This window comes from Microcebus murinus, chromosome 2, assembly GCF_040939455.1.
Source record: "Microcebus murinus isolate Inina chromosome 2, M.murinus_Inina_mat1.0, whole genome shotgun sequence".
Classification (NCBI taxonomy): Eukaryota; Metazoa; Chordata; class Mammalia; order Primates; family Cheirogaleidae; genus Microcebus; species Microcebus murinus.
This window is the reverse complement of record NC_134105.1, coordinates 17,853,695-17,879,425: the sequence shown is the minus strand read 5'-3', so window position 1 is coordinate 17,879,425 and position 25,731 is coordinate 17,853,695. Positions and strand designations below refer to the sequence as shown.

Here is a 25,731-nt window from a genome sequence, read left to right as displayed (position 1 = left end):
CAAATGTACTCTGTACAGGTGTTTTTTTTTTTGTTTGTTTGTTTTTTAGATAGAGTCTAGCTTTGTTGCCCAGGTTAGAGTGAGTGCCGTGGCGTCAGCCTAGCTCACAGCAACCTCAAACTCCTGGGCTCAAGCAATCCTGCTGCCTCAGCCTCCCAAGTAGCTGGGACTACAGGCATGCGCCACCATGCCTGGCTAATTTTTTCTCTCTATATATTAGTTGGCCAATTAATTTCTTTCTAATTTTATAGTAGAGACGGGGTCTTGCTCTTGCTTAGGCTGGTTTCGAACTGCTGACCTCGAGCAATCCACCTGCCTCGGCCTCCCAGAGTGCTAGGATTACAGGCATGAGCCACCGCGCCTGGCCTGTGCAGGTGTTTTGATAGGTACTTTGCTTTATCTTATTTAAACCTAACAGCAACCCTGTGGGATGGGTGTTATCCCCATTTTACAGATGAAGAAACTAAGGTGTACAATGGGTCTAAGGATATAGTCAGTACCCAGGACTCTTAACCCCAAAGTTTGTTCTTAACTAAACTGGCTCTAGTTGCTCTGGTGATGGAATCTAATATAACACCTTAATTTTACAGATGAGGTTCAGAGAAGCAAAATGTCTTACCAAAGGAAGTAGGCGGAGTACCTTACCCGACTATTACACAAGGGAACTAGAACTTGAGCTTCCTTTCAGGGTGCCATCTGGTCAAGGACTTAGCAGAGAAACTCAGATTTAAGAAACATTTATTTTATTTATTTTGAGACAGGGTCTTGCTCTGTTGCCCTAGCTAGAGTGCAGTGGCTCCACTGTGCCCAGCTAATTTTTTCTATTTTTGCTAGAGATGGGATCTTGCTCTTGCTCAGGCTGTTGTTGGCCTTCCAGAGTGGTAGGATTACAGGTGTGAGCCACCACGCTGGGCCCATTTATTTAAGTTTTTAGAAGTTGAGTTGAGAGTAAAGAAACATTTATTAAATATTGCATCATTTCAATTTCTCCTGAAAGCAGCCCCCACGAAGTACTGTACTGTACTGAACAGATAAGCTTAGAGCAATAATTCCCCCCAAGATCAATTAAGCAAATTAGTGGCACCGTTGGAATCACAAATTCAGGTCGAGGCTGCCAGCAGTTTACTTCTTATTTTTATACATGTTTTTATTTCAATAGATTCAGGGGGTACAAGTGGAGTTTTGTTACATGGATATATTGCATCGTGGTGAAGTCTGGGCTTATAGTGTACCCATCATCTGAATAGGGTACATCGTACCAATAGGTAATTTTTCATCCTTCACCCCACTCCCACCTCCAGCAGTTTCCTTAACCTAACCCCAGGTTCTCTACTCGCGCGCCCATGGTAGGAACGAACCCTCTATTTTCCTGCACCCACGGCCGCTCAGAGCAGTGCATTCTGGGATTCGCAGTATTCCCGCGAAGAGTCTAGACTCTGTGGGCCAATAGAATTCGAGTACAGGGGAATATACCCGCCTCCGCGGTCTGCTGATTGCTCAGGAGACCCCTCGAACTAGCCAATGAAAAGTACACAGGTCCCGGTCGCCCGGGAAACCACATAACAACAAGATGGCGGCGCCGCGGGACGGCTCGCTGGGCTTGCATGGTGAGTCTAACCCAGGGCCTTTTTGTCCACGGGGTCACCACACAGTCTGGGCCCTAAGCCTTGAGGGCTCTCGAGCTCCGTGGCTACCCCGGGAGCGGATTCGGGACCGCGTTTACCCTGACTACACGTGGAGGCGAGAGGAGGCAACGTGGCTCCCAGGGCGGGGATAGTCGAGGTGTACTTCGCGCCCTGACAGTGTGCAGGAGCGATTAGGGATGGCTGGCGGCGGGCCTGGCCGTGCTAGCGCTGGAGCGCTGGGGCCTGGTAATGACGAATAGGCTGAGGAGGTGTGACGAAGGATGTTGTCACTCAAGCACGGCACTGAGTTCGGGCCCCAAAACGTAGAGGCACAGAACACAGCTTTGGCATCATAGTCCCGGTCTACCTTTAGGAGGCATTGGCCTGAGAGGAAGACCTAGTCTTTTCCCTGGAAACCCCAAAGTGAAGGTTGTAGACATGACTGTTCTCAGGCCATCCTCCCCGCCAGTCTGAGCGAGGAAGAGACCTCAGGGAGGGAGGGAGGAAGGCCCTGCTCTCAGGAATCCCCTGACTGATAGAAAGACACAGTTTTTGCCCTCTGGGGTCTTCTATAATCCAGGAGATTAACCTGGAAACAAGTGTGTCGGATTGGATAAGAGTGAGACTGTAAGTAGGGAAGTCAGTTGGGGACCATTGTAACAGCCCCAGAGAAGAGTAGTGTGAGTCCCATGTGGATGGCCCTTAGTGGCCATGGTGAGGAGGAGCTGTGTGTGAAAGACATTATAGAGTTTAACCGTGGCTTTGGTAACTGCTGGGATTAAAAGGGAAGGAAGTAGAGGAAAATTTTGTACTTGGGTGATGGTGGTGTCCCATTAAGAAGGCAAAGTGGGAGGAACTGAGTTTGAGGGAAGATACTAGGTTTGCTTTGAGGACCAGTTGCTCTTTTCTCCCCATGACAGCTTTGTTGAGATATAATTCACATATTACATACTTCACCCCTTTAAAGTATACATTTTAATCATTTTTAGTATATATTAATATATATTCCATTAATATGAAATATCAAGAATGGGCAAATCTCACTTGGATCTAAAAAAAAAAAGAATGAGCAAATCTATAGAGACAATGTAGAATAGTGGTTGCCTAGAGCTGGCTGGGAAAGAGGGATGGCTGCTGGAGGGTAAATCAGGGGTAACTGCTAAAGGGCACAGGCTTTAGTGGTTTAGGCTGATGAAAATGTTCTAAAATTGGCCGGGCGTGGTGGCTCACGCCTGCAATCCTAGCTCTCTGGGAGGCCGAGGCGGGAGGATTGCTCGAGGTCAGGAGTTCGAAACCAGCCTGAGCAAGAGCGAGACCCCATCTCTACTATAAATAGAAAGAAATTAATTGGCCAACTAATATATATAGAAAAAATTATCCAGGCATGGTGGCACATGCCTGTAGTCCCAGCTACTCGGGAGGTTGAGGCAGGAGGATCGCTTGAGCCCAAGAGTTTGAGGTTGCTGTGAGCTAGGCTGATGCCATGGCACTCGCTCTAGCCTGGGCAACAAAGCGAGACTCTGTCTCAAAAAAAAAATTAAAAAAAAAATGTTCTAAAATTGAAATGGCTGCACGACTCTGTGAATATACTAAAAGCTTAAATTTACACTTTACAAGGGTGAAGTATGTGAATTATATCTCAATAAAGCTGTTTTATGAGAAACGTTGTATGATGTATAATTCCATTTACGTAACTTTCTTGAAGTAAGAAAATTATAGAGGTGGGAAACGGTAGTGGCTGCCAGGGGTTAGGGCTGGGGGAGGGGAGGAGGATAGGTGTGACTTTAAAGAGGGAGAGTACAGGTAGGAGTGGGGAAACCATTTTAGGAGGGTGGTTCCAGGCAGGGGAGCCATGCGTGCATGGGGCATTTGACTAGAGGTTCAAGTGATTCAAGTGAGGAGGTGCAAGGATGGGTAATGAAGTCAGGAGACACAGGCAGGGACAAGATGACCCACACTAAAGAATTTTGAATTTTTTCTATGGTTGGAAAGGAGCCTTGGGGAGCTATATGCAGGGATTTTATATGTCTCTTTTGTGTTTTAAGAAGATCCTTCTGGCAATGTGTGGAGACTGATGAAGGGAGCCATGAGGGACTGTCACCTTGGCCACATAAACCCTGAGGATGCCCAGAAAGAGCAGGGGCTTGGACAGGGTGGGGACAGAGTCAGAGGCTGGGTGGTGGAGATGGGTAAAGTCTGGGCCTGGTCCTTGGAGGAGGCTCCTGCTGAGGAAGGAGCAAGGCATGAGTCCTAAACTCTAATGCAGGCATGGGAGGCTGCCTCCAGGAAGCAGGGTTCCCTTATTGGGCTGCTTCAGAAGGAGGCTGGAGGCCAGTACCAGACATTTCCAAAGTGGAACTTACTTGGATTTTTCCTAAAAAAAACTTGGAATTCCTAGGATTTCTAGATATTAGTCCCTTAATATACTTTATTTACTGAGAAGAGTAGTAGCCTTTAATTATGCTCCTAAAGTGCATTCCTCTTTCCAGAAGGAAGAGGGAAGGAAGGAAAACCAGCATTTATGGGTGCTTTTTGTGTGCCTATAGCAACAAAAACACACAATAGTCACAGCTCACATTTCTAAGTGCTTCCTTTGAGGTTGGCACTGGGCTAGATGTTTTATGTTATCTGTTATCCCTTCAATAACCCTGCCCCACTCCGGGCTCGGTGGCTCATGCCTGTAATCCTAGCACCCTGGGAGGATGAGGTGGGAGGATCGCTTGAGGTCAGGAGTTAGGTGGGAAGATTGCTTGTGCTCAGGTGTTGGAGACCAGCCTGATTAAGAGTGAGACCCCATCTCTACTAAAAATAGAAACACTTAGCTGGGCCTAGTGGTGCATACCTGTTGTCCCAGCTACACGGGAGGCTGAGGCAGGAGGATCGCTCGAGCCCCGGAGTTTGAAGTTGCTGTGAGCTAGGCTGATGCCACAGCACTCTAGCCCGGACGACAGAGTGATACTCTTTCTCCAAAACAAGACAAAACACCCCTGCCCGGCCAGTGCTATTACTATCCCCTCCACATTGCATGGACTGTGTCTTGATTTAATCCTGCCTTTGGGTTGCCCCTCTCTGGCTCTGAAGTGTTGAGAGTGGTGCCGGTTTTTGGTAGGAAGGAAGGAGATGCTTGCGCTTTGTGTCAACTGGCTGGCTGACAGATGGACAGCCTTCTGGGTAGTATTGTTTCCATGCTCTAAGTCTAGGGAAGTCCCAGGCTTCTGAGTCCTCTCTGCATCCCATCCCTACCTCCACAGCCCTTTTGCAAGCACCACCAGGCCAAAGGTCTCCAGGGCTAGAGCAGAGAGCTATCTATGCAGAGGAGCAGGCATATACGACCTCCATCAGGACAGTGGGAAGAGGTCAGGGGTACTGCTTCCTGGACAGTGCTCCTTGTTAGGAATGGTATCCAGGAAAGAGGAAACTTCAGGCCACCCCCTGAGCCTAAAGCCCTGGTGCCCCTCTGTCCCCAAGGGCTGAGTTCCTTCTTTCCTCTCAGGGAGCTCCTGGACAGCTAGAATCTAGAACTATGAGCTCACCTTTGGCCTCTCTTAGTAAGACCCGGAAAGTCCCCCTGCAGTCGGAGCCTGTGAATCCTGGGTAAGGAGCCAGCCTCATGGGGTCTTCGTGTCTCTGCCCCTGTCTCCTTGATCCTTCTGTGGCCAGAGGAGAATGACTCCTAGTGTTTTGGGGAATACAAAGAAGAGTTACACAGCCTGCCCTGACCACCCTCTTTCTCATTATACCTTTTTCTGGGTATACTTCCTTTGCGTCTGAGCATAAACTGGGTTGTGCCTTTCAGTACGGTATGGCCCCTGGAGGAGCGGCTCAGTGTCCATCTGTTCATTCATTGTTCACTTATTAATTCTGCAAACACTGGCTGGGCATGGTACCTCACGCCTGTAATCCCAGCACTCTGGGAGGCTGAGTGGGGAGGACTGCTTGAGGCCAGGAGTTCGAGACCAGCCTGAGCAAGAGCAAGACCCCGTCTCTACAAAAAATACAAAAATTAGCTGGGGGTGATAGCATGCACCTGTAGTCCCAGCAACTTAGAAAGCAGGAAGATGGCTTTAGCCTGGGAGTTTGAGGTTGCAATGAGCTATGATGATGCCACTGCATTCTAGCTGGGGTGACAGAGCGAGAGACTCTGTCTCAAAAAAAAAAAAAAAGAAATTCTGCAAATACTGAAGGTCTATCTATCCTGGGCCAGGCCCTGTGCTGGGCTCTCAGTGAAGGGAATCTTTTACATCTGTTTAGCACTTTCATATTTTCAAAGCATTTTTACCTCTCTTTTCTTTCTTGGTTTTCTGAACACTACTTTGAACCATTCTATGGCCAAGGAGATCCAGAGGAGTTAAGCAACAGGCCTGGGATCCCACAGTCTTTGCAGAGCAGCACTGGGGCTAGGCTCACGGGCTTCGCAAGTCTTGTAGTCTCTTACCCAAGAGTCTGCCCTTTAGTTCTCTCCCCATCCTTCTCCACTGGAAGAAGTCAGACCCCCTGAAGCCTGTCCCTTGGCTCACCCCAGGGTGGGGAAGGGATTCAGGGTGGAAGTCTTTGGGAGGCAGAGGCCCAGCCTCCATCTGTTAGCCTTGGCTGGGGCCTGACACCCAGAACCTTTTCCCTGGTGGTATTCCGGGGGCTTCTAACTCGTATTTCTTCCTTCTCCTTCTTGCCTGTGTTCCCAGGAGGCGAGGGATACGAATCTACGGAGACGGTAAGTGTGGGCTCCACCCTCATGTCCTCTTCACCTCCCATTTGCCTGGATCTCCTTATGGTTGGGCAGATGGAGAGAAAGAACATGATGAAGGCCCTTGTCAGCTAGAGCAGCGGCCTGCCACAGTGATATCTGCAGCTCCCCCACCCCATCTTGCTAAGGACTGGGCTTCCCTCCTGACAGCTCTCAGATTAGGAGCCCCCACATCCTTAGCAGAGATGTCATCACTAACATTTGAACCCCTTGGCCCACTCTGGGACTGGCTGGTGGGTACCTGGGAACTGCAAGGGCCAAGAAATTACCCAGTGCAGGGCTCTGAACCCCAGGTCCCCTCCCCCTAGCAGCCTCCTCCAGCCTGTTGCAGCCTTTTCTCCCTAAGGCCTGTCCTCACATCACTGCCCCAACTCCTACAGGCCCAGACCTTTGGATCCCAACCCCACTTCTGCCCCTGTAGCGCTAGCACTGGCTACTCAGGTCCCCCTGTAAGTTGGGCTGGAAGAACTCTAAGCAGAGGCCCATTCTGGTTGGATCTTTGTTCCCCAGCCTCCTGAGTCCCCTCACACTCTTAGTGGGAACAGTGTATAGGCTGCTTCACCCTGGCTAGGGCCCAGGACCTGAGTTTCCTCTGGGCCTTGGTCCCAGAGTGGTGACCTAGGCATCCCTGTCTGCAGAAGATGAGGTGGATATGCCGAATGATGCCCATGGCTCAGAAGAAAGGATCTCTGTCCCTTCCTGCTATGGTGGCATAGGCGCCCCTGTGAGTCGGCAAGGTGAGAGCAGAGGCCCAAAGGAGGCTGGGTCTTGGCAGCAGGAGGGGCCCCAGAGAAGGTGTGAGGCCCAGGGAGGCATGGCACCTACTCTTGCCTGCTGAGTCTGAGGCAGCTGCTCCCACTCCTGGCTGATCGTGGCCATGAGCCTGTATCCCCAAACCTCTCCAGGACCTGGCTTGGCATAAAACCTCACAGGCCTCACCCTTGGCTCAGGAGGTCTGGCCCTGGCCAGGCTGTGGCTGGAGTCACCATCAAGTGTGATGTCAGTGGGTCCAGGATTCAGGTAAGAGAGGGATGAAGGGTCTGAGGGTAGAGTTCCACCCCTGGCCATTTGCTTCCTGCTTCTGCCTGGAGAAGCTGGGAATGAGGTTAGAACTTCCCGCCAGCCGTGACATCTTGAACAAGCAACTTCATGTCCCCCTGTTCCTGTTTCCTGCCCTGTGAAGTGGGAATGGGGAGATTAGCGTGTTGAGGTGAGGATTCGATGAGGTGCTACTTTGTGGGGGCCTCTAGATAGTGCTTGTCACACAGGGGTGCTCAAGGTGGTGGTCACCGATCAGGTGAGCCATAGGAAAGGGCCCGGTGATCCTCAACCACCCCCTCCATTTTACTGAGGGGGAATTGAGGTAGAAAAAGAGATAGGAAGAGCCTGGCCCAGGATTGCACAACTGTTTAGTCATGAAGCCAGCATCTCCTACATCCCAGCTGGGGACACTTTCAATAATAACTACAACAGCCAGCTCCTTCCCTTAAGAGAGCTGTTCTCCCCCTACTTCTCCCTGTCATTCTCTCCTCTCCCCATGGCCAGCTGGTGTCTGTTCCCACCAAGGTCACAAGTGAGGACTTGCCTGTCCTATTTCACTTCTCTGACAGCAGCATCCGACACTGTCCACTGCTTCCTTCTTCTCACCACTACCCCCCTCCCCTCAATCTCCCCCTGCTTCCAGGTCTTGGCCGCCATTGCCCTCTGCTTGCAGGCCCTTTCCTCTTAGTGCTGGTCGCCAGGTCGTTCCCTCCCTGCTTTTCAGTGAGAGATTCCTCCTGCCTGGATTCTCTCCTCCCGCTGCCCCGGGGGCTCACTGCACTCCAGTGCATGCCAGCGTAGACATTTGAAATATGAATGTGTATAAGTTGGTTGAGATGCTTATTGACTACAAGTCAAAGAAAACTCTTCCTCAACTAGCACGAACATCAAGGAAGATTTATTATCCCACGTGCCAAGAAGTCCTAAGGAGGCCCCTCCAGGGTTGTTCATTCAATGACTCAAAGACACTGTCAAGAGTCAGTTTTCTCCATCTTTCTACTAATCTACTAAGCCAGCCTTCACATGGCAGCCTCATGTGGTCACTCGATGATGGGTCCTGCTTCACACATTGAAAGGACAATATCCAGGGGGAAAGGGGGCTTGTTTCTTCCCATCTCTCTCTCATTTTTCTTCTTCCAAACTTTTTATTTTGAAAAAGTTCCAACATCCAAGTTGAAATAATAGTATAGTGAACACCTATACATCCTCAATCTAGATTCCACAATCGATGCTGTTTTGCCACATTGCATTCTTTCTCTCCACATACACGTATATATGAATGTAAAGGTATTGTTCAGATGAACCATTTAGAAATAAATAGCAGATATCATGACATTTAACCTCTAACTTCTTCAATATGCATCTCCTAAGAATAAGGAAATATATAATCACAGTTCTGTTATCACATCTAAGAATATGAATAGGCTGGGCGCAGTGGCTCACACCTGTAATCCTAGCACTCTGGGAGGCTGAGGAGGGTGGATTGCTCAAGGTCAAGAGTTCGAAACCAGCCTGAGCAAGAATGAGACCCCGTCTTTACTATAAATAGAAAGAAATTAATTGGCCAACTAAACATATATATATATATATATATATAAAATCAGCCAGGCATGATGGCACATGCCTGTGGTCCCAGCTACTCGGGAAGCTGAGGCAGGAGGATCGCTTGAGCCTAGGAGTTTGAGGTTGCTGTGAGCTAAGCTGATGCCACGGCACTCTAGCCCAGGCAACAAAAGGGAGACTGTGTCTCAAAAAAAAAAAAAAAAAAAAGAATATGAATAATACCATAATACCCTCTAATGTCTATCTCTTTTACACTTACATCTACCTAGCATCCCAAAACATCTCTTATAGAGATTTTTTACCCCTAAACTAGGATCTAATTGAGAGTTGTTAGATTAGACTAATGCCTGCCATTTTAGAAAGTGACATGGGGCCAAGTAAGTAAGGTGGCTCACACCTGTAATCCTAGCACTCTGGGAGGCCGAGGCAGGAGGATCATTTGAGGTCAGGAGTTTGGGACTAGCCTGAGTCAGAACAAGACCCCGTCTCTACTGAAAATGGAAAAAATTAGCCAGGCATCGTGGTGCACACCTATAATTCAGCTACTCAGGAGGCTGAGGCAGGAGGATCGCTTGAGCCCAGGAGTTTGAGGTTGTTGTGACCTATGATGACACCACTGCACTCTAGCCTGGGTGACAGAGCAAGACTGTGTCCCAAAAGAGAAAACAAAACAAAGATGATGTGGATTTTGTGAAGAGTCCTGGCCACTTGGCCGACATGGTGCCCACGTTCTGGCCTTGTCTGGCAGTCTTCCTGCAGGAGAGTTTGCCTGGCTTCTCTGTTGGTTTGCCTGCAAACTGGAGGGTAAATTTTTAGGTTTGATTAGATTGAGGGTGAAATTTTGGGCTGTACTTCAGGGTGATGTGGCCCACATGTCATGCCACTTACTTGTGCACCTTGGACAAATTACTTATTTGTCCTCTGTGCCTCAGTTTCCTGAAATAGTTCATTTACCTCTTAGGCATATTTCGAGGATTACGTGAGTTGATCTATGTAAGTGTTTAGAACAGTCCTTGTTATGTAAGTGTCAGCTTCTGTCAGTACTTTTATTTCTACTCCTGGGGCTCCCTCTTCCCCCTCTTGCTGACCCCCATACCTCAGCCTCAGCCCCAGGCCTGGGCTCTGAAGACTTTGTCTGCTTGGCAGTCCCTGTATCTCATGACTCGGAGCTGATGAGCGCCATGACGAGGAAGGTGCGGGACCTGGAGCGGCAGGTGAAGGCCCAGACTGATGAGATGCTGTCCAAGGTGGGTCCCAGGCTAGAGAGGGCCAGGTCTGGTCTGAGAGGTGGAGGGCCCCAGGCTAGGAAGGACAGGGAAGCCAGCAATCGGACCAGGGCAAGTGGCTTCTAGACCATTTACTCCATTGAACTGCCTCGTTCAAGTGCCAGGTCTGGCCTGGAACTGATCTGGGTCCCCAGGACCCAAGCAGAGTGGCTGGGATAAGACCTCAGCTGAGCAAGGCCCAGTAGACCTTGGACTGGGCACAGCGGTGGACTTCTGAGTGGAGTGGCACACTCAGACCTGGGGCAGATGTTCTGGGTCTTCCCTTCTGGGAGGGGCGTTGGGCACCACCAGGCTTCATGCTCACCCACATCTTCTGCTGCAGGATCGGAAGATAACAGCCCTGGAGGACTTGGTGCAGAACCTCCAGCAGCACCAGGGTAAGAGGCCCTCTTAGAGGGCTGGTCCCCTCACCCCACCCCATTTAAGGCACCTCCCCTGGGCCTTTGGCTCCTGGAAGTTTGGACAGTGACTTGTGGCATCAAGGCTCCAGGAGCATCAAGCAGATTCCTTGGTGGGGTCTGCACAGCTGAGCCTAGAGGGGCAGTGGCAAAGCAAGACTTTCTTTCAAAGAAAAAAGCAAAAACCACTCCAGCACTCTGGGATGGTGCTGGAGTCACTCATTGTCTTCCAATGTGGGGCTGAGTCCCCCAGGCACGAGCATGCCATCTAAAGCATGGAGGCCATGAGCTCCGAGGGGAGTGGTGGCCTCCGGAGAGTCAGTCAAGGCACCCCCTGTGGGGGAGGGGCCAAAGAGATGGGGGGCAAGAGGCAGTTCTCGGGAGATCCCCAGAACAGCTTCTCCAGATGACCCTTAGGGCAGAGCGCTGGTCAAAGCCAGAAGTGACCTGGCAGCCTCCGTGCTGGGGCAGCTGAAGCCTGTCCCTGTCTTCCCTGAAGTCGGGGCGACCCTGCAGCGGCAGGAGGAGCTGGAGACGATGTGCGTGCAGCTGCAGCGGCAGGTCGGGGAGATGGAGGTGAGAGGGGTGGGGCCCCAGGGATGCGGGCAGCCAGCAGTCCCCAGCTCCGGGCAGTCTGGCCCTCAGGAACTGGGTCCGAGCCCACCTTTTTGGGCTCCTCCTCACTACATCCCACTGGGGGGCTGCACTGTGTTCCCTACCCTGGGCCAGCCCAGGATTTAAAGAGCCAGGGAGGTGTCTGGGGCTAAAGACAGTCTTCCTTTTGGGCCTGACTCAGACTCTGAACGTGTTCCTCCCCTGCTTACTGGGAGACCTCATGGCTCCCACTGGGCTGAATTCCAAAGGCCTTACCTGACCTTTGTGGGCTACCCCTGCCCACCTTGTCACCTCACCTGGAATCTCTCATCCCTGCAGCCACAGTGTCCTTCCTCTGTTCTTTCTCACCTCAGGGCCCTGGCCTGTGCTGTCCCCTCTGCTAAAGTGTTTTCTCCCACCTCCCCTGGGGAGTTTTCACTCGTCCTCAGTCGGGGTCTTCCCCAACCACTGACCAGGCAGGTTCTGTATCCTATGCCCTCTTTTTTTAAAAAAATTACTTTTGAGAGACAGGGTCTCACTGTGTCCCCAAGGCTGGATGCAGTGGCATGATCATAGCTTACTGCAGCCTGGAACTCCTGGGCTCAAGTGATCCTCCTGCCTCAGCCTCCCAAAGTGCTAAGATTACAGGCTTGAGCAACTGCGCCCGGCCTTGATCTATGCTTTCTTAGTGCCGTGTTTATCTTCCCCAGTGGAACTGTGAACTCCAGGGAGAAATCACTTTCTTTCTATTTGTCACTGTGCATCCAGGAGCTAGCAATGAATTGATCAAGGCCATCCCCTACTTCTGACTGTGACTTCTTACTCAGCTGGTGACTTGGTTACCCCAGTCACCTCTCTTCCTCCCATTCACACACTCATTTAAACAGCAGGGCTCAAACTGGAAGGACATTAGGCACAGGAAGGGTCCCAGGCAGGCAGGTGTCCTCAGGGCTCTCCACTGCCAGAAGTTCTTCCTGGGACCCAGCCTCTTCTCCTCTCCACGTGGTGTTGGTTTCCAAAACCCCAACCTAGTTTAAGAACTGCAGAAGCAAACCCCCAAGCCTTGGTGGCAGCTGAGAGCCCTGCCCACCAGGCCCGTTCACACCTGGGCTGCAGAACAGGAAGCTGCCCCTGAGCAGCTGCTGCAGGGGGGTGAGGGAGGTCCCCTAGAGCTGCAGGAGGGCATGGCTGCTCACACACGCACATCAGCCACACATTTATTGGGTCATTAATTTCACAATGCACACAGTATCCACCATGTGTTGGGCCCTGCCAGGCACTTGCTTAGGGTGTGAACAAGACAGACTGTTGGGGGCTGACGGTCTAGAGGGGGAGAGAGACCCAAATGAGTCCACAGATACACGGATACAGAGAATGGTATGAAATAATTAAGTGGGTGACATGATAGAGATGAGTTGGATGGGCCACAGTGGGGGTGACATTGGCCATGAAATCTGGAGAGTTAGGAGGGGAATGGGGCAGAGGATCCAGGCCAAAAGAGAAGATAGGCACCACCTCGCGCTGCAGAGACTTGGCCGGTGGTGCATGGCTGTGGGGAGCAAGAAGGAGGATGAAGAGACAGGAGAAGCCCAGAGGGGCCACATCACGTGGGAGCTGCCTGTGGTGCCAGACAGGTTCTGTCCTGCAAGAATGGAAGCCTTGGAGGGTTTCAGTTAGAGGAGTGGCATGACAGGACTCTGCCGTGTGGGGAGTAGGTTGGGAGGTGCAGAGTGGCCGGGGGGGGGGGGGGGAGCGGGAGAGAAGTGGCCTTTTGATCATCCAGGAGGGAGACGGCAATGGCTTGAGCCAAGAGGTAACTGGAGACGGCGCTGTGTGGACAGGTGCCAGGAGGCGTTGGAGCGGCACCCATGGGCCTTGTGGTTGTCAAGAATGACGTGGCAGAGGGAGGAATGGGTCCCGGAAGGTTCCCGTGCAGAGGGGGTGCTGTTTAATGAGATAAGACCTGGAGGGGAAGAGGGTCGGGAGGTGGGGGCAGGAGTCACGATTGGAAAAGTTCATTTTGAGATGTCGCTAGACATCTGAGTGCAGATGGTGGGAAACGTGAGTCTGGAGCTCAGGGGTGATATCTGCATCCGATACAAAGTTGAGTTCTGGCCATTTGTGTTTGGGAGTAGATGAGCATCCTTAGGGAGAGGGCAGGTGGCGCTGGGCCCGGGACCACCACGTGTTGGTGTGGGATAGGGCTGGGGAACAGCAAAGAAAGTGTAAAGGAGCAGCCCACGGGTAGGAGGAAAACCAGCAGGAGTGGGAAGAAATGAAGACAGGAATGTGCCCAGTTTCAGTGAGGTGTGGAGATGAAAGATAGTAGAGTGGTTGAGAGAAAAGGAGATAAGGAAGTGGCCCCAGGAAATGTAGACAATTCACAAGTTTTCCCGTGGCAGTGGGGGACATGTGGCCAAGCCCCAGGGAGGTTGGCTTGTGGGGCTTCATGTCCTCAGTCCTGCAGGGTGGGATGTCCTGCCTTGTCCTCACTGTCAGGCCAGACTCACATGGTTCCCCACAGCCAGAGCGGCTAACTTAATTAATTAATTAATTATTATTTTGTTTTTGAGACAGAGCCTCACTCTGTTGCCCGGGCTAGAGTGCTGTGGTGTCAGCCTGGCTCACAGCAACCTCAGACTCCTGGGCTCAGGCAATCCTCCCTCCTCAGCCTCCCGAGTAGCTGGGACTACAGGCATGCGCCACCATGGCTGGCCAATTTTTTCTATATATTTTTACTTGGCCAATTAATTTCTTTCTATTTTTAGTGGAGATGGGGGTCTCACTCTTGCTCAGGATGGTTTTGAACTTCTGACTTAGAGCGATCTACCCGCCTTGGCCTCCCAGAGAAATTAATTAATTAATTCTGAGACAGAGTCTCGTTTTACTCTTTCACCCCAGCTAGACTGCAGGTGGCATCATCATAGTTCACTGCAACCTCTAACTCTTGGGTTCAAGTGATCCTCCTGCCTCATTCTCCTGAGTAGCTGGGACTACAGGTGCTTGCCACCATGCCCAGCTAATTTTTGTATTTTTTGTAGAGGTGGGGTCTTGCTCTTGCTCAGGTTGTTCTCAAACTCATGGCCTTAAGTGATCCTCCCCATTCGGCCTTGTAGAGTGCTGGGATTACAGGTATGAGCCACTGTGCCTGGCCATTTTTTTTTTTTTTTTTTTTTTTTTTTTTTTAGATAGGGCTCTCACTCTGTTGCCCAGGCTGGAGTGCAATGGCCTGATCACAGGTCACTGCAATCTTGAACTCCTGGGCTCAAGTGATCCTCTTGTATCAGCCTCCTGAGTAGCTGGGACTACAGGCAAACCACCACTCGTGGCTAAATTTTTTTTTCATTTTTTTTTATAGAGACAAGGGTCTTGCTATGTTGCCCAGGCTGTTCTCAATCTCCTGGGCTCAAGTGATCCTTCCTCGTTGGCCTTCCAAGTCGCTGAGATTGGCTCCCAGAGTGGCTCACTTTATTGAGTTCTTGTGCCAGGCAGTGTGCTGAGTACTTGGCATGAATTGTCTCATTGAGTCCTCACGAGCTTATGTGGGCAGGGGCTGCCATCTCCATTTACAGAGGAGGAGCCTAAGGCTTTAGGAGGCAGAGTGGCTTTCCAAGGTCACAGCCAGGAAGGGGGCAAGATGTCCTAGCCAATCCCCTTTGTCCAGTTGGCTCTGGGCCTCTAGTCACCCGAGGACGGAGGCTGAGGATTGGGCTGATGCTACCTTTCCCTGGGAAGGGCTGAGCCGTTGCCCCTGTGTCTCCCTCTTCTTTCCCACAGCGGTTCCTCAGTGACTATGGCCTACAGTGGGTGGGCGAGCCCATGGACCAGGAGGACTCAGAAAGCAAGACAGTCCCAGAAGATGGCGAGAGGGACTGGATGACAGCCAAGAAGTTCTGGAAGCCAGGTAGAGTAGAGGGTCGACCCTGGGCCCCCCTTCAGGGAGAATTCTCCAACAACTTCCTATTGGCCAGCAGCCCAGAGGCCTATGCCATTCACGCCCCAGCCTCCCAGCACAAGACGCCCCTGAGATAGCACACACCGTACCTCTGACCCAGTGCAGGAAAGGCCTCGGCCTCCGTCACTGACCACCTAACCTGCTGCCTAGTTCCTTCCCTGGTCTCGCCTAGGACTCTCTCGCTCCATCTTACTCAGCTGTGAAAGGTTCCAGAGGCCCAGAGATATAGGATGTAGCAAGACCTCATTTGCTTCAGGCTCCATAATCTACAAAACGTCACCCTTTAGAAGCTGTTGCTTTTAAAAAGCAATCCCTCTGTTCTGGAAGCCATTCCTCAAGTCCCAGGGCTTGGCCCCCTCCTTGGACTCCCTTTCCAGGTTCATTTATGGCCATTGAAAGCCACCACTTCTTATTTTTAACTCAACTGCTAATATCTAGAGGGATGTCCCCAAACCCCTTTCTTTCCTGGATTTGAGTCTGTAGAACTGGCCATTCCTGAAATCTGGGTCCAGTCTCTTCAAAGAATGGAGGTTGTTAACTAGAAGATACTTCTCCAGGCTCTGGAGTCAGCCAAACCTGGGTCCTCCTCTCGACTCCACCACCTATTCCAGTTGTGACTTGAGCAAGCGACTAACGTTCTCTGAGCCTTAAGTTCTTCATCTGTAAAATGGGGGAATACTCTTCCCCTCGGAGTTACAAGGAGTAAATGAGTTAAGCACAGAGCACCTAGCATTGACCTTGCATGTCATTGGCTTGACAAGTAGGAGCTCTTATTGTGTCCAAAGAGTCTTAAGGCAATGGCAGTCCCACGGGAACACAAGCATAGCTCCCAAGGGGACCATTTGGAAGATGACAACTCTCTCCTGATTTCACATTTCCTTCTGGGTAAAAACCCAGATTCTAAATGTGACAGTCCTGCCTCCCATTTAGGCCTCGGCTTGGTCTCTCAATCTCAGGGTGCAACCCCCTTCCTGCTTGTTCTAAAAACATCACTTCCTGTTTTTGCAACATTTGCAGCTTTCAAAGCATTTTTATAAATGCCCTTGACATGGGCCAGGGGTTTCTCCGTTTTATAGATGGGCAGACGAGGCACTTTAGGAGTCTGTAGACTCTGAGTGTTGAGTGGAGGGGGTAAGACTGAAGGCTGAGAGCCTGTCTGGGAAGCAGTTGCAGTCTTCCAGGCAAAAGATGGGATGATGCCCAGCGTGACAGTGATGCTGTGGAGGTGGCAGGGAGGGGCAGGGCAGAGAGATTTGGGAGATGGGATCCATGGCCTTGCCGACTGCACTTGAGCTGGGGGGCGGGGTGGGGGTGGGGGAGTCAGGGCTGGCCCCAGGGAACACGGCTGTGGAGAAGACGCTGAGTGTCTAGAACACAGCAGAGCTGGGGAGCTGTGAGCCCCAGTGATGCCAGGATGTGGGGTGTGGCCCTGCTGCCCAGAACACTGCAGGCCTGGGCACACCAACGCAGGTGCACTCTAACTGAAGGAGGGCGGGGCGTTGTGGCAAGAGTTCTCCAGGGACTCCTCAGCCTGGGGTGAGAGGTGGGCTTCAGGTGGCTGCAGACACTATCAGAATGTCTGTCCTGGGTATAGTCCAGAGGCTTGCCAGCACCCCACCCCAGGCCCCTGGCGTGGCCGGCTGGGCTCTGGCTTCACTGGGGCCTGCTGCCTTGTTGCAGGGCAGCCTGGCGCCTGGCTGGTGGGGACCTTCCTTCTCCCTGGGGGAGGGGGCAGACCAGATGGCTGGTTTCTGGCCCTGGCCCTGTGGATTCCTACTCTTCCCACCCCTCTAAAAAGTAAGCAGCCTTCACTCTGCCTGTTTGTTTCTTGTGCTCTGAGTAAGGCTGGCTCTGAGTCTGAGTGCTTCAAGGCTAAAGCAACTTGAGAAAACTGCATACTACTCTGTCTTGGAGGCCCCTTTGTGCATCCTCTTCCTGCATTTGCATTTTGCTTTTTCAACATGGGAGGGGCCTTGGTTTGGCTCTTCCTGCCAGATGGACTGACAGGTTGTTTTTCAGTGCTAGCAGCTTTTCCTCGGGGACTTCCCTCTCCCCAGGTGCCAGCCTGCCTCTGCCCTGGGGGGCCCTTGGGGTCACAGCCTGGCCTCTTGCTCTCTTGATGCTACTGTTGATTTCTCTGGCTTTCCTTTCATTGGATCCCACTCCCCACGGTCTCTGGGGCAGTGGGCAGTGGTCGGGTGAGCCAAAGAGGGGATGATTCAAAAGTTCTAGAGCCTGAGATAAGCAGGCTTAGGGAGGAGGGTCAGTTGGACCAATGAAGGAGGCCCAGCAGAGGGGAGGCTTTGCAAGGGCTCGTTCTCAGGCCAGATCAGTCGTCCTGCCCGCCCTCTCTGCCAGTTTATGGAGCATCACATAGGGTACCGTGCCAAATGCTCCAGGGTATGCGGATACATGAAAAGGACAGTCCTGCTCTGGTCATACCACCATCAGCCAGGTGTTGAGCCTCAGGGCTGAGATCTCCTGGTCAACTGTGAACTCCTCATTCCCCACTACTTCCCTATTCCCCTCTGAGCCCCCCTCCCCTGCATCTCCTTCCACATCTCCCACCCCCCTGCCGGCCCTGCCCCCACCCCAGCGTCCTTCCTCCCAAGGCCCAGCTGCGGCATCTGAGTTGGAGCCACACTGATGCCAAGGGCCTGGCCGGGCAGGCTTGGATCCTCCCCACCCTCGCTTCCATCTCAAGCCTTTGATGGCACTCTGTCCTCCCAGAGGTACCTTTCCCCCTTCGCACCTCTCCTTCGAAGTGCAGTGCAGATCCCACCTCCGCCAACAAACCTGCCCTGCGTGCCCCGTCAGCGCAGGCCAGGGCCGTGTGGGAAGGGGCTGCGCTGTAGAGCAAAGGAGCTAGAGGCTCAGGCCGAGGCTGGGCCGGGCTCAGATGCGTCCTGTGTGGGCAGATTGCTGGACCTCCCTGAGCCTGTTTCCTCCTCTACAAAATGAGGGGAATGGTACCGACTGGCTCCCCAGGCTCCAGAGTAGATGGAATGGGACAGTGCACGTGTAGCTGATGTGTGGCAATGAACAGCGACTGTTAGCCATTGTCACTTAGCTGTTGTCATGCCCTGATATGTCAGCACAGTGCTTAGCACATAGGATTGATTGGCTGTGGTTCCCAAGTGTGCCAGGCCTGGGTGACCAGAGCACGCCAAGACAATCGTCTGCACAGGACAAAGTGGGGCCGAGGGTCCAATGCTCAATGGCGGGACCCAGCAAGAGCTGTGGTAGGATCTGGCGCACCTGAGCTCAAACCTGCTGGGCTGCGGGCTGGTTGAGCGCTCTGGCAGCGGCCAGGCCCTCAGAGCCTCTCTCCTCCGCATCTGCCCCTTGGAGGAGCAGCATGAATGTAAGGTAAAGTCCCTGTAGCAGGGCCTGGCTGGCAGGTGTGTGATAACAGCAGTTCTGTTTCCTGTTGTAACAGTCTCTGCATGACAAGGAGGGGCTGGGCGGTGGGCGCCGCAGTGGGAGGTTATCCTAGCAGGCCTGCAGGGGCTCCACACCCCACTGACCATGGCAGGCTCTAGCTCGTTCTGGGCTCCACAGCTCTCCAGTGGCACTTAGCACATGCCATTGTCACTGTGTGCTGCCCTGTCTCCCTCACTTGAGCTGAGTCTGAGGAGGGCAGGACTCCGGGGGTGGGCAGGGCCTTAGCAGAGCGTGGGTGCTCAGATGTTGTTGGATGCAGAGGCCCAGCCAGGCTTCTAGAGCACCCACTATGGGCCAGGCCCATGGCTCGACGCTCCAGCCTGAGCTCACCGGGCACCCAGTGTGGCTGAAGGCAAACAAGCAAGTAGAAAGTAACAGCCTGTGACAAGGGCCAAGCGAGTGAGTCCAAGGGTTCCAGGAACCCAGCCTCGAGGAGAAGGGCTCCTGGCAGGGCTTCTCCAAGGAGGTGGGGGTGAGTGAGAGCAGCCTGATCCCAGTGACGAGTAAGAGGTGTCAGTGACAATGACAGCCACCATCTGCCAGGCACTTCCTTTAAGCCTCACAGCAGCCCAGTGAAGTGGGGCCATTGTCCTCATCTTACCGAAGAGGAAGCTGAGGCCCACTTGCCCAAGGTCGCAGAGCTGGGACATGCCCAGCAGTGTGACACCTGAGTGTGAGGGGTCGGGCGGGTTGAGGGTCTTGGGAATCAGGCTGAGGAGTTTGGACTTGACCTCATGCCTCCCTACTCTTTTTAATGCACTCGTGGGCTTGAAAGCTGGATGAGGCCTCAGAGATGATGCCCCGGTGCTGCCCCCTCCCCGGAAAGGGAGCCCAGTGAGCAGCTGCCCCGGAACCAGAACTGAGGGGCAGCCGGTATGGTCCCTGCAGACTGAGGCTGAGTCCCTGGGGCCCCGCATGCTGCATGACTCAGGGCATGACATGTTACAAGGCCCAGTTTCCTCATTCGCAAAATGGGAATGGCCATACCTGCCTCTAGGTGCTTGGCATGGAATTGTCATTTACAGACAGCTTCACCAGCTGGGTCTGGAGGGCAAGACAGTTCTTACTATCTACCCACTCTGCAGAAAGGAAAGGAAACCTCTCCCCTGCTTCAAGACCTCTGCCAAACCCTCACGGGGTGGGCGGCCCACTGGTTTCACCACGCCCTGCTGTGTGGTGGCAACACTAGGCTCTTCCTGTCTTTCCTTTGTCCAGAGCTGTGGTTCCTTATTCCTGGGCCCCTGGTCTCACCTCTGCCCCATTGCATCCGGGGCCTGCCCAGCCCACCCTGCTGTTACTTCTTGAAGCCCAATCCAGCTGGCTGAGAGCCACCAGGGCCGTGTTTCTTGGCAAGCTTCCCTCTTCCCTTTCATTGCTTCTCAACATCCTCCTCAGGCTTCTGCCTGTCCCCATCCACTATTGGACACCCCATGCCCCTCAGCCTGAAAAGCCCTGGCCCCAGGAGGCAGCTTGGATCAGGGTAGGAGCAGTGGATTCGGAGTCCACATCTGAACACTTCTCCTGGCTGTGCTCTGTCTGGTCTGATTGGGCCACTCATCTGACCTTTCTAGACTCACTTTCCTATCTGTTAGAAGAGGGAGTGGGCAGGCATTGCAGGCAATGATCTTTTCTGCTGTTATTTTTAGGTTTACCAATTTGTGTTTACAGTAGTGAGTTGTTAAAGGAAAAAAAATGTCTTGATTAGTTCTGTTCTTTGTGCTCTTCCTGGAGATCTCAGGGACTCCAGAGGACCTCGAGAGGAGGTAGGGCGGTCCCTTTGACAGAGGAGATGTAGGCAAGAGGGGAATACCAGCAGGGGCCTACTGCTTCAGCAGCTGCAAAGGCAACAAGAAACATAGCCACCCACATCTGAACCTTCCCAGTACACGCACTGCTGTGGGGAAAGGAACTGGGTCCCCAGAGCCCTGACCCACATCCTGCCGCAGCCTGGCTGTCCTGGTGAAAAACAGCTTTCAACAGGCCCCAGAAGTTACTGGTATGTGGAAGGGTTACACCCTAGTGCATGACTGACTTGGGGGCCAGGTCCCCAGCCAGTACCCCACCTGCACCCCCGAAGCTTACGCACAGCTGTACGTGCAACACATTTTTCAGAAGAGGAGGCGAAAGCTTTGTCAGCTTCTCAAAGGGGTCTGTGACCCAGAAATAGTCACACAACCTAAGGTCTGTCCCATGTCTATTCTATCCAGCAGCTGCCCCACATCCTTCCTAATAGCCATCTGTCCTTACCTCTGACCTCCCTCTCTCTCTGGATGGTGCAGATGGGTGGGAAAAACAGACTCGCATGTCAGCCCCCCGGCTCTGATCCCAGTCTCTCCTCTAACTTGCCAAGTGGCTTGGGGTGAGTCATTTTTCATCTCTGTGGGCCTGTTTGCTCATGTGTAAAATAGAGATAAATAACCCCTGCCTCATAGCCTCAAGCTTGGCCTAAGGACCATATGTACAAGGTAGTGTTCCCAGTGGCCCTCACGTGGTCATCTTGGAGCCTTCCAGCCATCCTGGGAGCCATCCTGATACTATTTTCATCCCATTTTAGAAGAGAGCGCTGCAGCACAGAGCATTAAATGACTTGTCTAAGGTCACACATGTAGAAGTGGAGGAGCTGGGATTTGAACCCAGACAGCCTTTTTTTTTTTTTTATAGTGTCTTACTCGGTCACCCAGACTGGAGTACAATGGCACAATCATAGTTCTCTGTAGCCCAGCTAATTGTTTTTCTCATTTTTTTTTAGAGATGGGGGTCTCACTATGTTGGTCAGGCTGGTCTGGAACTCCTGGCCTCAAGCAACATTCCCTCCTCAGCCTTTCGAGTTGCTGGGATTATAGGCGTGAGCCACTGTGCTCGCAGAACACAGGCAGCCTTGATCCAGAGCTGGGAGCTCTGCCCTGTGCTTTTCAGCTGCCAACCCATTGCCTGACAGGCAGATCTTCTGCCACTTACTGTTGTGCCTCCTTGGATAAACCATTTAACTTTCCCTGACTCTCAGTTTCCTCATCTGGAAAATGGAGATGATTGTGGCCTCCACAGCATAGGGTTGATAAGAGCAGGGAATATGGTAATGGATATTAGACCCCTAGTGCAAAGTCAGCACCCAATCAAAGTTAGCTGTTATTATCTAGTGTTAGCTGTCCTTCCTTTAACCCGGGCGGTCACTTGAAGAGACACTGAGGCCACTGCCTAGCTTGGGAGGGGCCACAGGAGCCAGGACTGCTAGGGTACACTGCAGTCATGAGAGGCTCATGGGTGTCTGTCCTCTTTGCCAGGGGACTCATTGGCGCCCCCTGAGGTGGACTTTGACAGGCTGCTGGCCAGTCTGAAGGACCTCAGTGAACTGGTGGTAGAGAGTGAAACCCAGGTGACTCCGGTGCCCGGTGGGGCGAGGTTCCGTGCCCTTGAACCCATCCCACTGAAGCTCTACCGGAATGGCATCATGATGTTCGACGGGCCCTTCCGGCCCTTCTACGATCCCTCCACTCAGGTAGGAGCTGGCTGGGGGTACCCCTGCCTGCCCACCATTGATTAGGGATGATGGAGCCAGCTCGCCCCAGGCCCGGCCTGCCCTCTGCGGGGCACTCAGGCCCTCACACGACTTGCAGAGCACCCCCACCCCATCTTCACCTTGGCCTTGTTACTGTTTCCAGAGTGTGAGGCCCTGGGTAAGCCCAGGGCGAGGGCCTGCCGTCCAGACAGGTAGCAGGTGGGGGCACCCACGGGTCCAGCTGGGCTTCACCCTCCCTCTCCCCCCTGCAGCGCTGCCTCCGAGACATACTGGATGGCTTCTTTCCCTCAGAGCTCCAGCGGCTGTACCCTGATGGGGTCCCCTTTAAGGTGATGATCTCCTCAAAGCACCCCTTGCCTGTGCAGGGATTTGGGAGGGAGCGGGGAGCCACTGCCCCACCTCAGGGGACCCCGGTCTAATGCCCTCCAGGAGGAGGGTGAACATGAAGCCTGGCTCGGAAGGGAGTTGGGGGGCTGCTGTGGCCACAGTGGCCACAGTGCAGTGGCAAGGGCCTCAGGCTGCACAGTAGGCAGTGCCCTCTGCTGGCGCCCTGAGGGCACAGCCTCAGCTGTGCAGGGCCGTGTCCTGCTCCCGAAGCTATCTGGTTGGGGTAGAAGGCAGTCCTGTGGGCCAGCCATGAATGCAGAACAGGAGAAAATGTTGGGACTCAAGGATGCGGGGTGGAGCCAGTCCACAGGCAGGCGCTGCCACGGAGCACATGAAGCAGTGTGTTCCAGAAGGTGGGCGAGGCCGTGTCAGGGAGGGAGTGTGTGCCACCAGGGCTCGGAAAATAGTGTGAGTCACGACGGGGTGTTTGAGGCATCCATGCCAAGATGGGGGCCTTAGAGCTATGCCTTGATGGAACAAGTGTGGGGACTTGTACAGTGATGGGGTCTTTGCTGCAAACTAAACAACAGCAGGGGCTTTGCCTTCTCCTGACCCCTCACACTTCCCTCACAGTTGGCTCCTGAGAGGGGTCTCTGAGGAGGGTGTCAGTACTGTGGCTTCAGCTGGCACGGATCAGGGGTGCTTGCGCAAGGAGTAAGGCCTAGGGAAGCGATAGCAGCATGAACTGTGGCTCTCCTGAGGCCTCAGTTTCCTCATCTGTAAAATTGGGATTGCATTAGACCATCCCTTGGGCCTGTTCTTGGGTCCTCTAGGCAAGCAGGGCTGGGTTGTGGCCTGTGGCTGAAGAGCTGGGCCTGTCACTGTCTCCTTCCTGCCAGGTGAGTGACCTGCGCAATCAGGTCTACCTGGAGGATGGGCTGGACCCGTTCCCAGGCGAGGGCCGCGTGGTGGGCCGGCAGAGGATGTACAAGGCCTTGGACAGGGTGGAGGAGCACCCAGGTGAGCTTGCCCCAAGGCTGAACCAGGCGGCTGGGGGGCTATGCAAAACAAGCACCAGGGAGCCTCCACCATCGCGCATGGTTCTTCCTGGGCCAAGGTTCCCCATACCCTCCCTACAGGCTCAAGGATGACCGCCGAGAAATTTCTGAACAGGCTTCCCAAGTTTGTGATCCGGCAAGGCGAAGTGATTGACATCCGGGGCCCCATTCGGGACACCTTGCAGGTGAGGCCAGCCCTAACTCTCCTAGCCGTCTTGAGGGGACTTTACCACAAGCCCTGGCCCAACCTGCCAGAGCAGTGTATTATCTAGAGACTCAGCTTTGGGGCCTCTGATGAGGACCTGGATGGAGAGATGAGTCCTCCAGAGCTGTTCTACTGTCTCTGGAAACTGAAGAGCTGGTGAGAGCTCTAGGCTGGGCTCCACAGAACAGCTGGGTTGGCTGTACGAGGTGTAAAGTCAGAGTCCAGGCCAGGGGATGAACCCAAGTCTCAGGCCACCCCCTTGAGTTTTAGGCCAAAATCTCCAATTCAGACCTGGGCCTTCCTTCCTGATTGTTCTTCAGGCCCGCAAACCCTCCCTGGCCCTCACAAATCACCTTCCCTCCTCACTCCCCATCCTGCTCTCTGCCTAGGCCTCCACCTAGGCAGAAAGATGCCAAACCTTCATTTCTTAGGCCTCCTCTGCCTTCTTCACCCCACATTGCTAAGTCCAGTCTGGTCTGTCCATCTCCAGAACTCCTCTCCCTTCTCACAGTCAGCCCCCCAGTCTAGGCTCCGGAGTATCTCTCCCAGAGATCCCTTGCCAGCCGTCCTCCCCAGCCACTTCCGCGTTGAAATCCCCCAGTGGTTCTTGGGATAAAGCCCAGTTCCTTGTCCTGGCACTCAGGGCCTACGCTGCATTGCTGTGCCCTCCCCACTTCTCTAAGCTTTTCTTTCTTCCAGTCCAGCCTGGTCCCCAGCTTCAGCCATGTAAATTGCTGGCAGTTTCCTAAATGTATCACCTCCTCCTAGCTTTCCTTAACCTCGGGATCTTTGTCCATGCTGTCTGGAGTATCCCTGTGCCCGTTCCATTTCTGAGGACTCCTCTTCTTCACCCTTCAGTCACAGCTCAGTTGCCATTTTCCTAGGGAAGCCTCACCTGGCTGCAGGCTGGGGCAGGCATCTTGTCTGTTGTGGTCTGTGTGGGTCTGTCTCCCCCACTAGACTGAAGGGGAGGCTGCTGGGGGAGCATTAGGGGGATGCCTCCCAGAGCCTCCTTCCTCTTTTGCTGCCTCTTTGGGCCTCAGTTTACACAGAAACAACTCCCCCCCACCTGCCTCATTGGTATCATCCACACCTGATCAAGGATGAACCCCCTCTAAGGGTCATGAGGGATGACTCAGGGGGGTCCAGGGCACTGTTCGCTCTCCACTGATGCCTTCCAGAACTGCTGCCCATTGCCTGCCCCGGTCCAGGAGATCGTGGTGGAGACACCTGCCCTGGCAGCTGAGCGGGAGAGGTGAGGGCAGGGCAGAGAGGTGAGGGCCTGGGGACTGGGGGGTTTGGCCACGGGAGCACTGAGGGCCTCTGGGCTGCACAGGAGCCAGGAGTCGCCCAACACGCCAGCGCCCCCACTCTCCATGCTGCGCATCAAGTCTGAGAACGGGGAGCAGGCCTTCCTCCTGATGATGCGGCCTGAGGACACCATCGGGGACGTGCGCACCCTGCTAGCGCGGGCCAGGTGGGCGCACGGTGGGGCTGGCCGGGGGCCACAGCGGGGCTCTGGTCCCATGGCTGGGCCTGATCTGCTCCACCTGGTCCCCAGGGCCATGGATGTCACAGCCTTTGAGATCTTAAGCACGTTCCCTCCAAAGGTCTACCGCGATGACACACTCACACTGCAAGCTGCAGGCCTCGTGCCCAACGCTGCGCTGCTGCTGCGGATGCCCCGGGTCCCGCAGTCTGGCCCCAACTTTGGTCCTGGTTCTGGCCCCAGCCCCAAATAAAGTACCCGCCTGGACACCCGCTGCTCCTGCTCCCAGAGGCTCTCTCAGCGGTCGGCGGGGCCATCTCTCTGGGCTTGGGAGGAAGGTCCCAGCTGGGTTAGGGAGGGGGCAGTGCCAACCCGCCCCTCGTAACTTGAGCCCCAGCTGGCAGGACTGGCCTCAAGTTCTTTGTCCTCTAGGTTCCCTTTCTACCCAGAAGTGCTAGGTGGATCCAGTGGGGGGGGGGGAGAGG

The 25,731-nt window shown here is 53.6% G+C and overlaps 1 protein-coding gene across 8 annotated transcripts; it reads left to right on the top strand.

The window, feature by feature from the left end:
• Positions 1-1,492: 1,492 nt before the first annotated feature.
• UBXN11 (UBX domain protein 11) lies at positions 1,493-25,518 on the top strand. 8 transcript variants are annotated; one of them, XM_075995405.1, is made up of 15 exons: positions 1,512-1,607; positions 5,119-5,219; positions 6,308-6,336; positions 7,008-7,106; positions 10,120-10,220; positions 10,582-10,636; positions 11,157-11,233; positions 15,029-15,155; positions 21,932-22,146; positions 22,419-22,496; positions 23,394-23,514; positions 23,634-23,737; positions 24,969-25,012; positions 25,094-25,234; positions 25,319-25,518. In XM_075995405.1, exons 1-15 carry the CDS (start codon positions 1,605-1,607, stop codon positions 25,497-25,499), a joined length of 1,476 nt encoding a protein of 491 aa, XP_075851520.1. In that variant the 5' UTR covers positions 1,512-1,604; the 3' UTR covers positions 25,500-25,518. The 8 variants fall into 8 exon arrangements, with proteins under 8 accessions (XP_012605982.1, XP_075851520.1, XP_012605981.1 ...); XM_012750527.2 differs by having other exon boundaries at positions 1,513-1,607; positions 24,939-25,012; XM_012750528.2 differs by lacking the exon at positions 7,008-7,106 and having other exon boundaries at positions 1,493-1,607; positions 24,939-25,012.
• The last annotated feature ends 213 nt before the right edge of the window (positions 25,519-25,731 follow it).

Excerpts from the sequence above, each read along its gene's own strand:
- UBXN11 (XM_012750527.2), top strand. Across the intron at positions 10,637-11,156 it reads GAACCTCCAGCAGCACCAGG|TCGGGGCGACCCTGCAGCGG; the intron begins GTAAGAGGCCCT and ends TCTTCCCTGAAG. Across the intron at positions 23,515-23,633 it reads CAGGGTGGAGGAGCACCCAG|GCTCAAGGATGACCGCCGAG; the intron begins GTGAGCTTGCCC and ends CCCTCCCTACAG.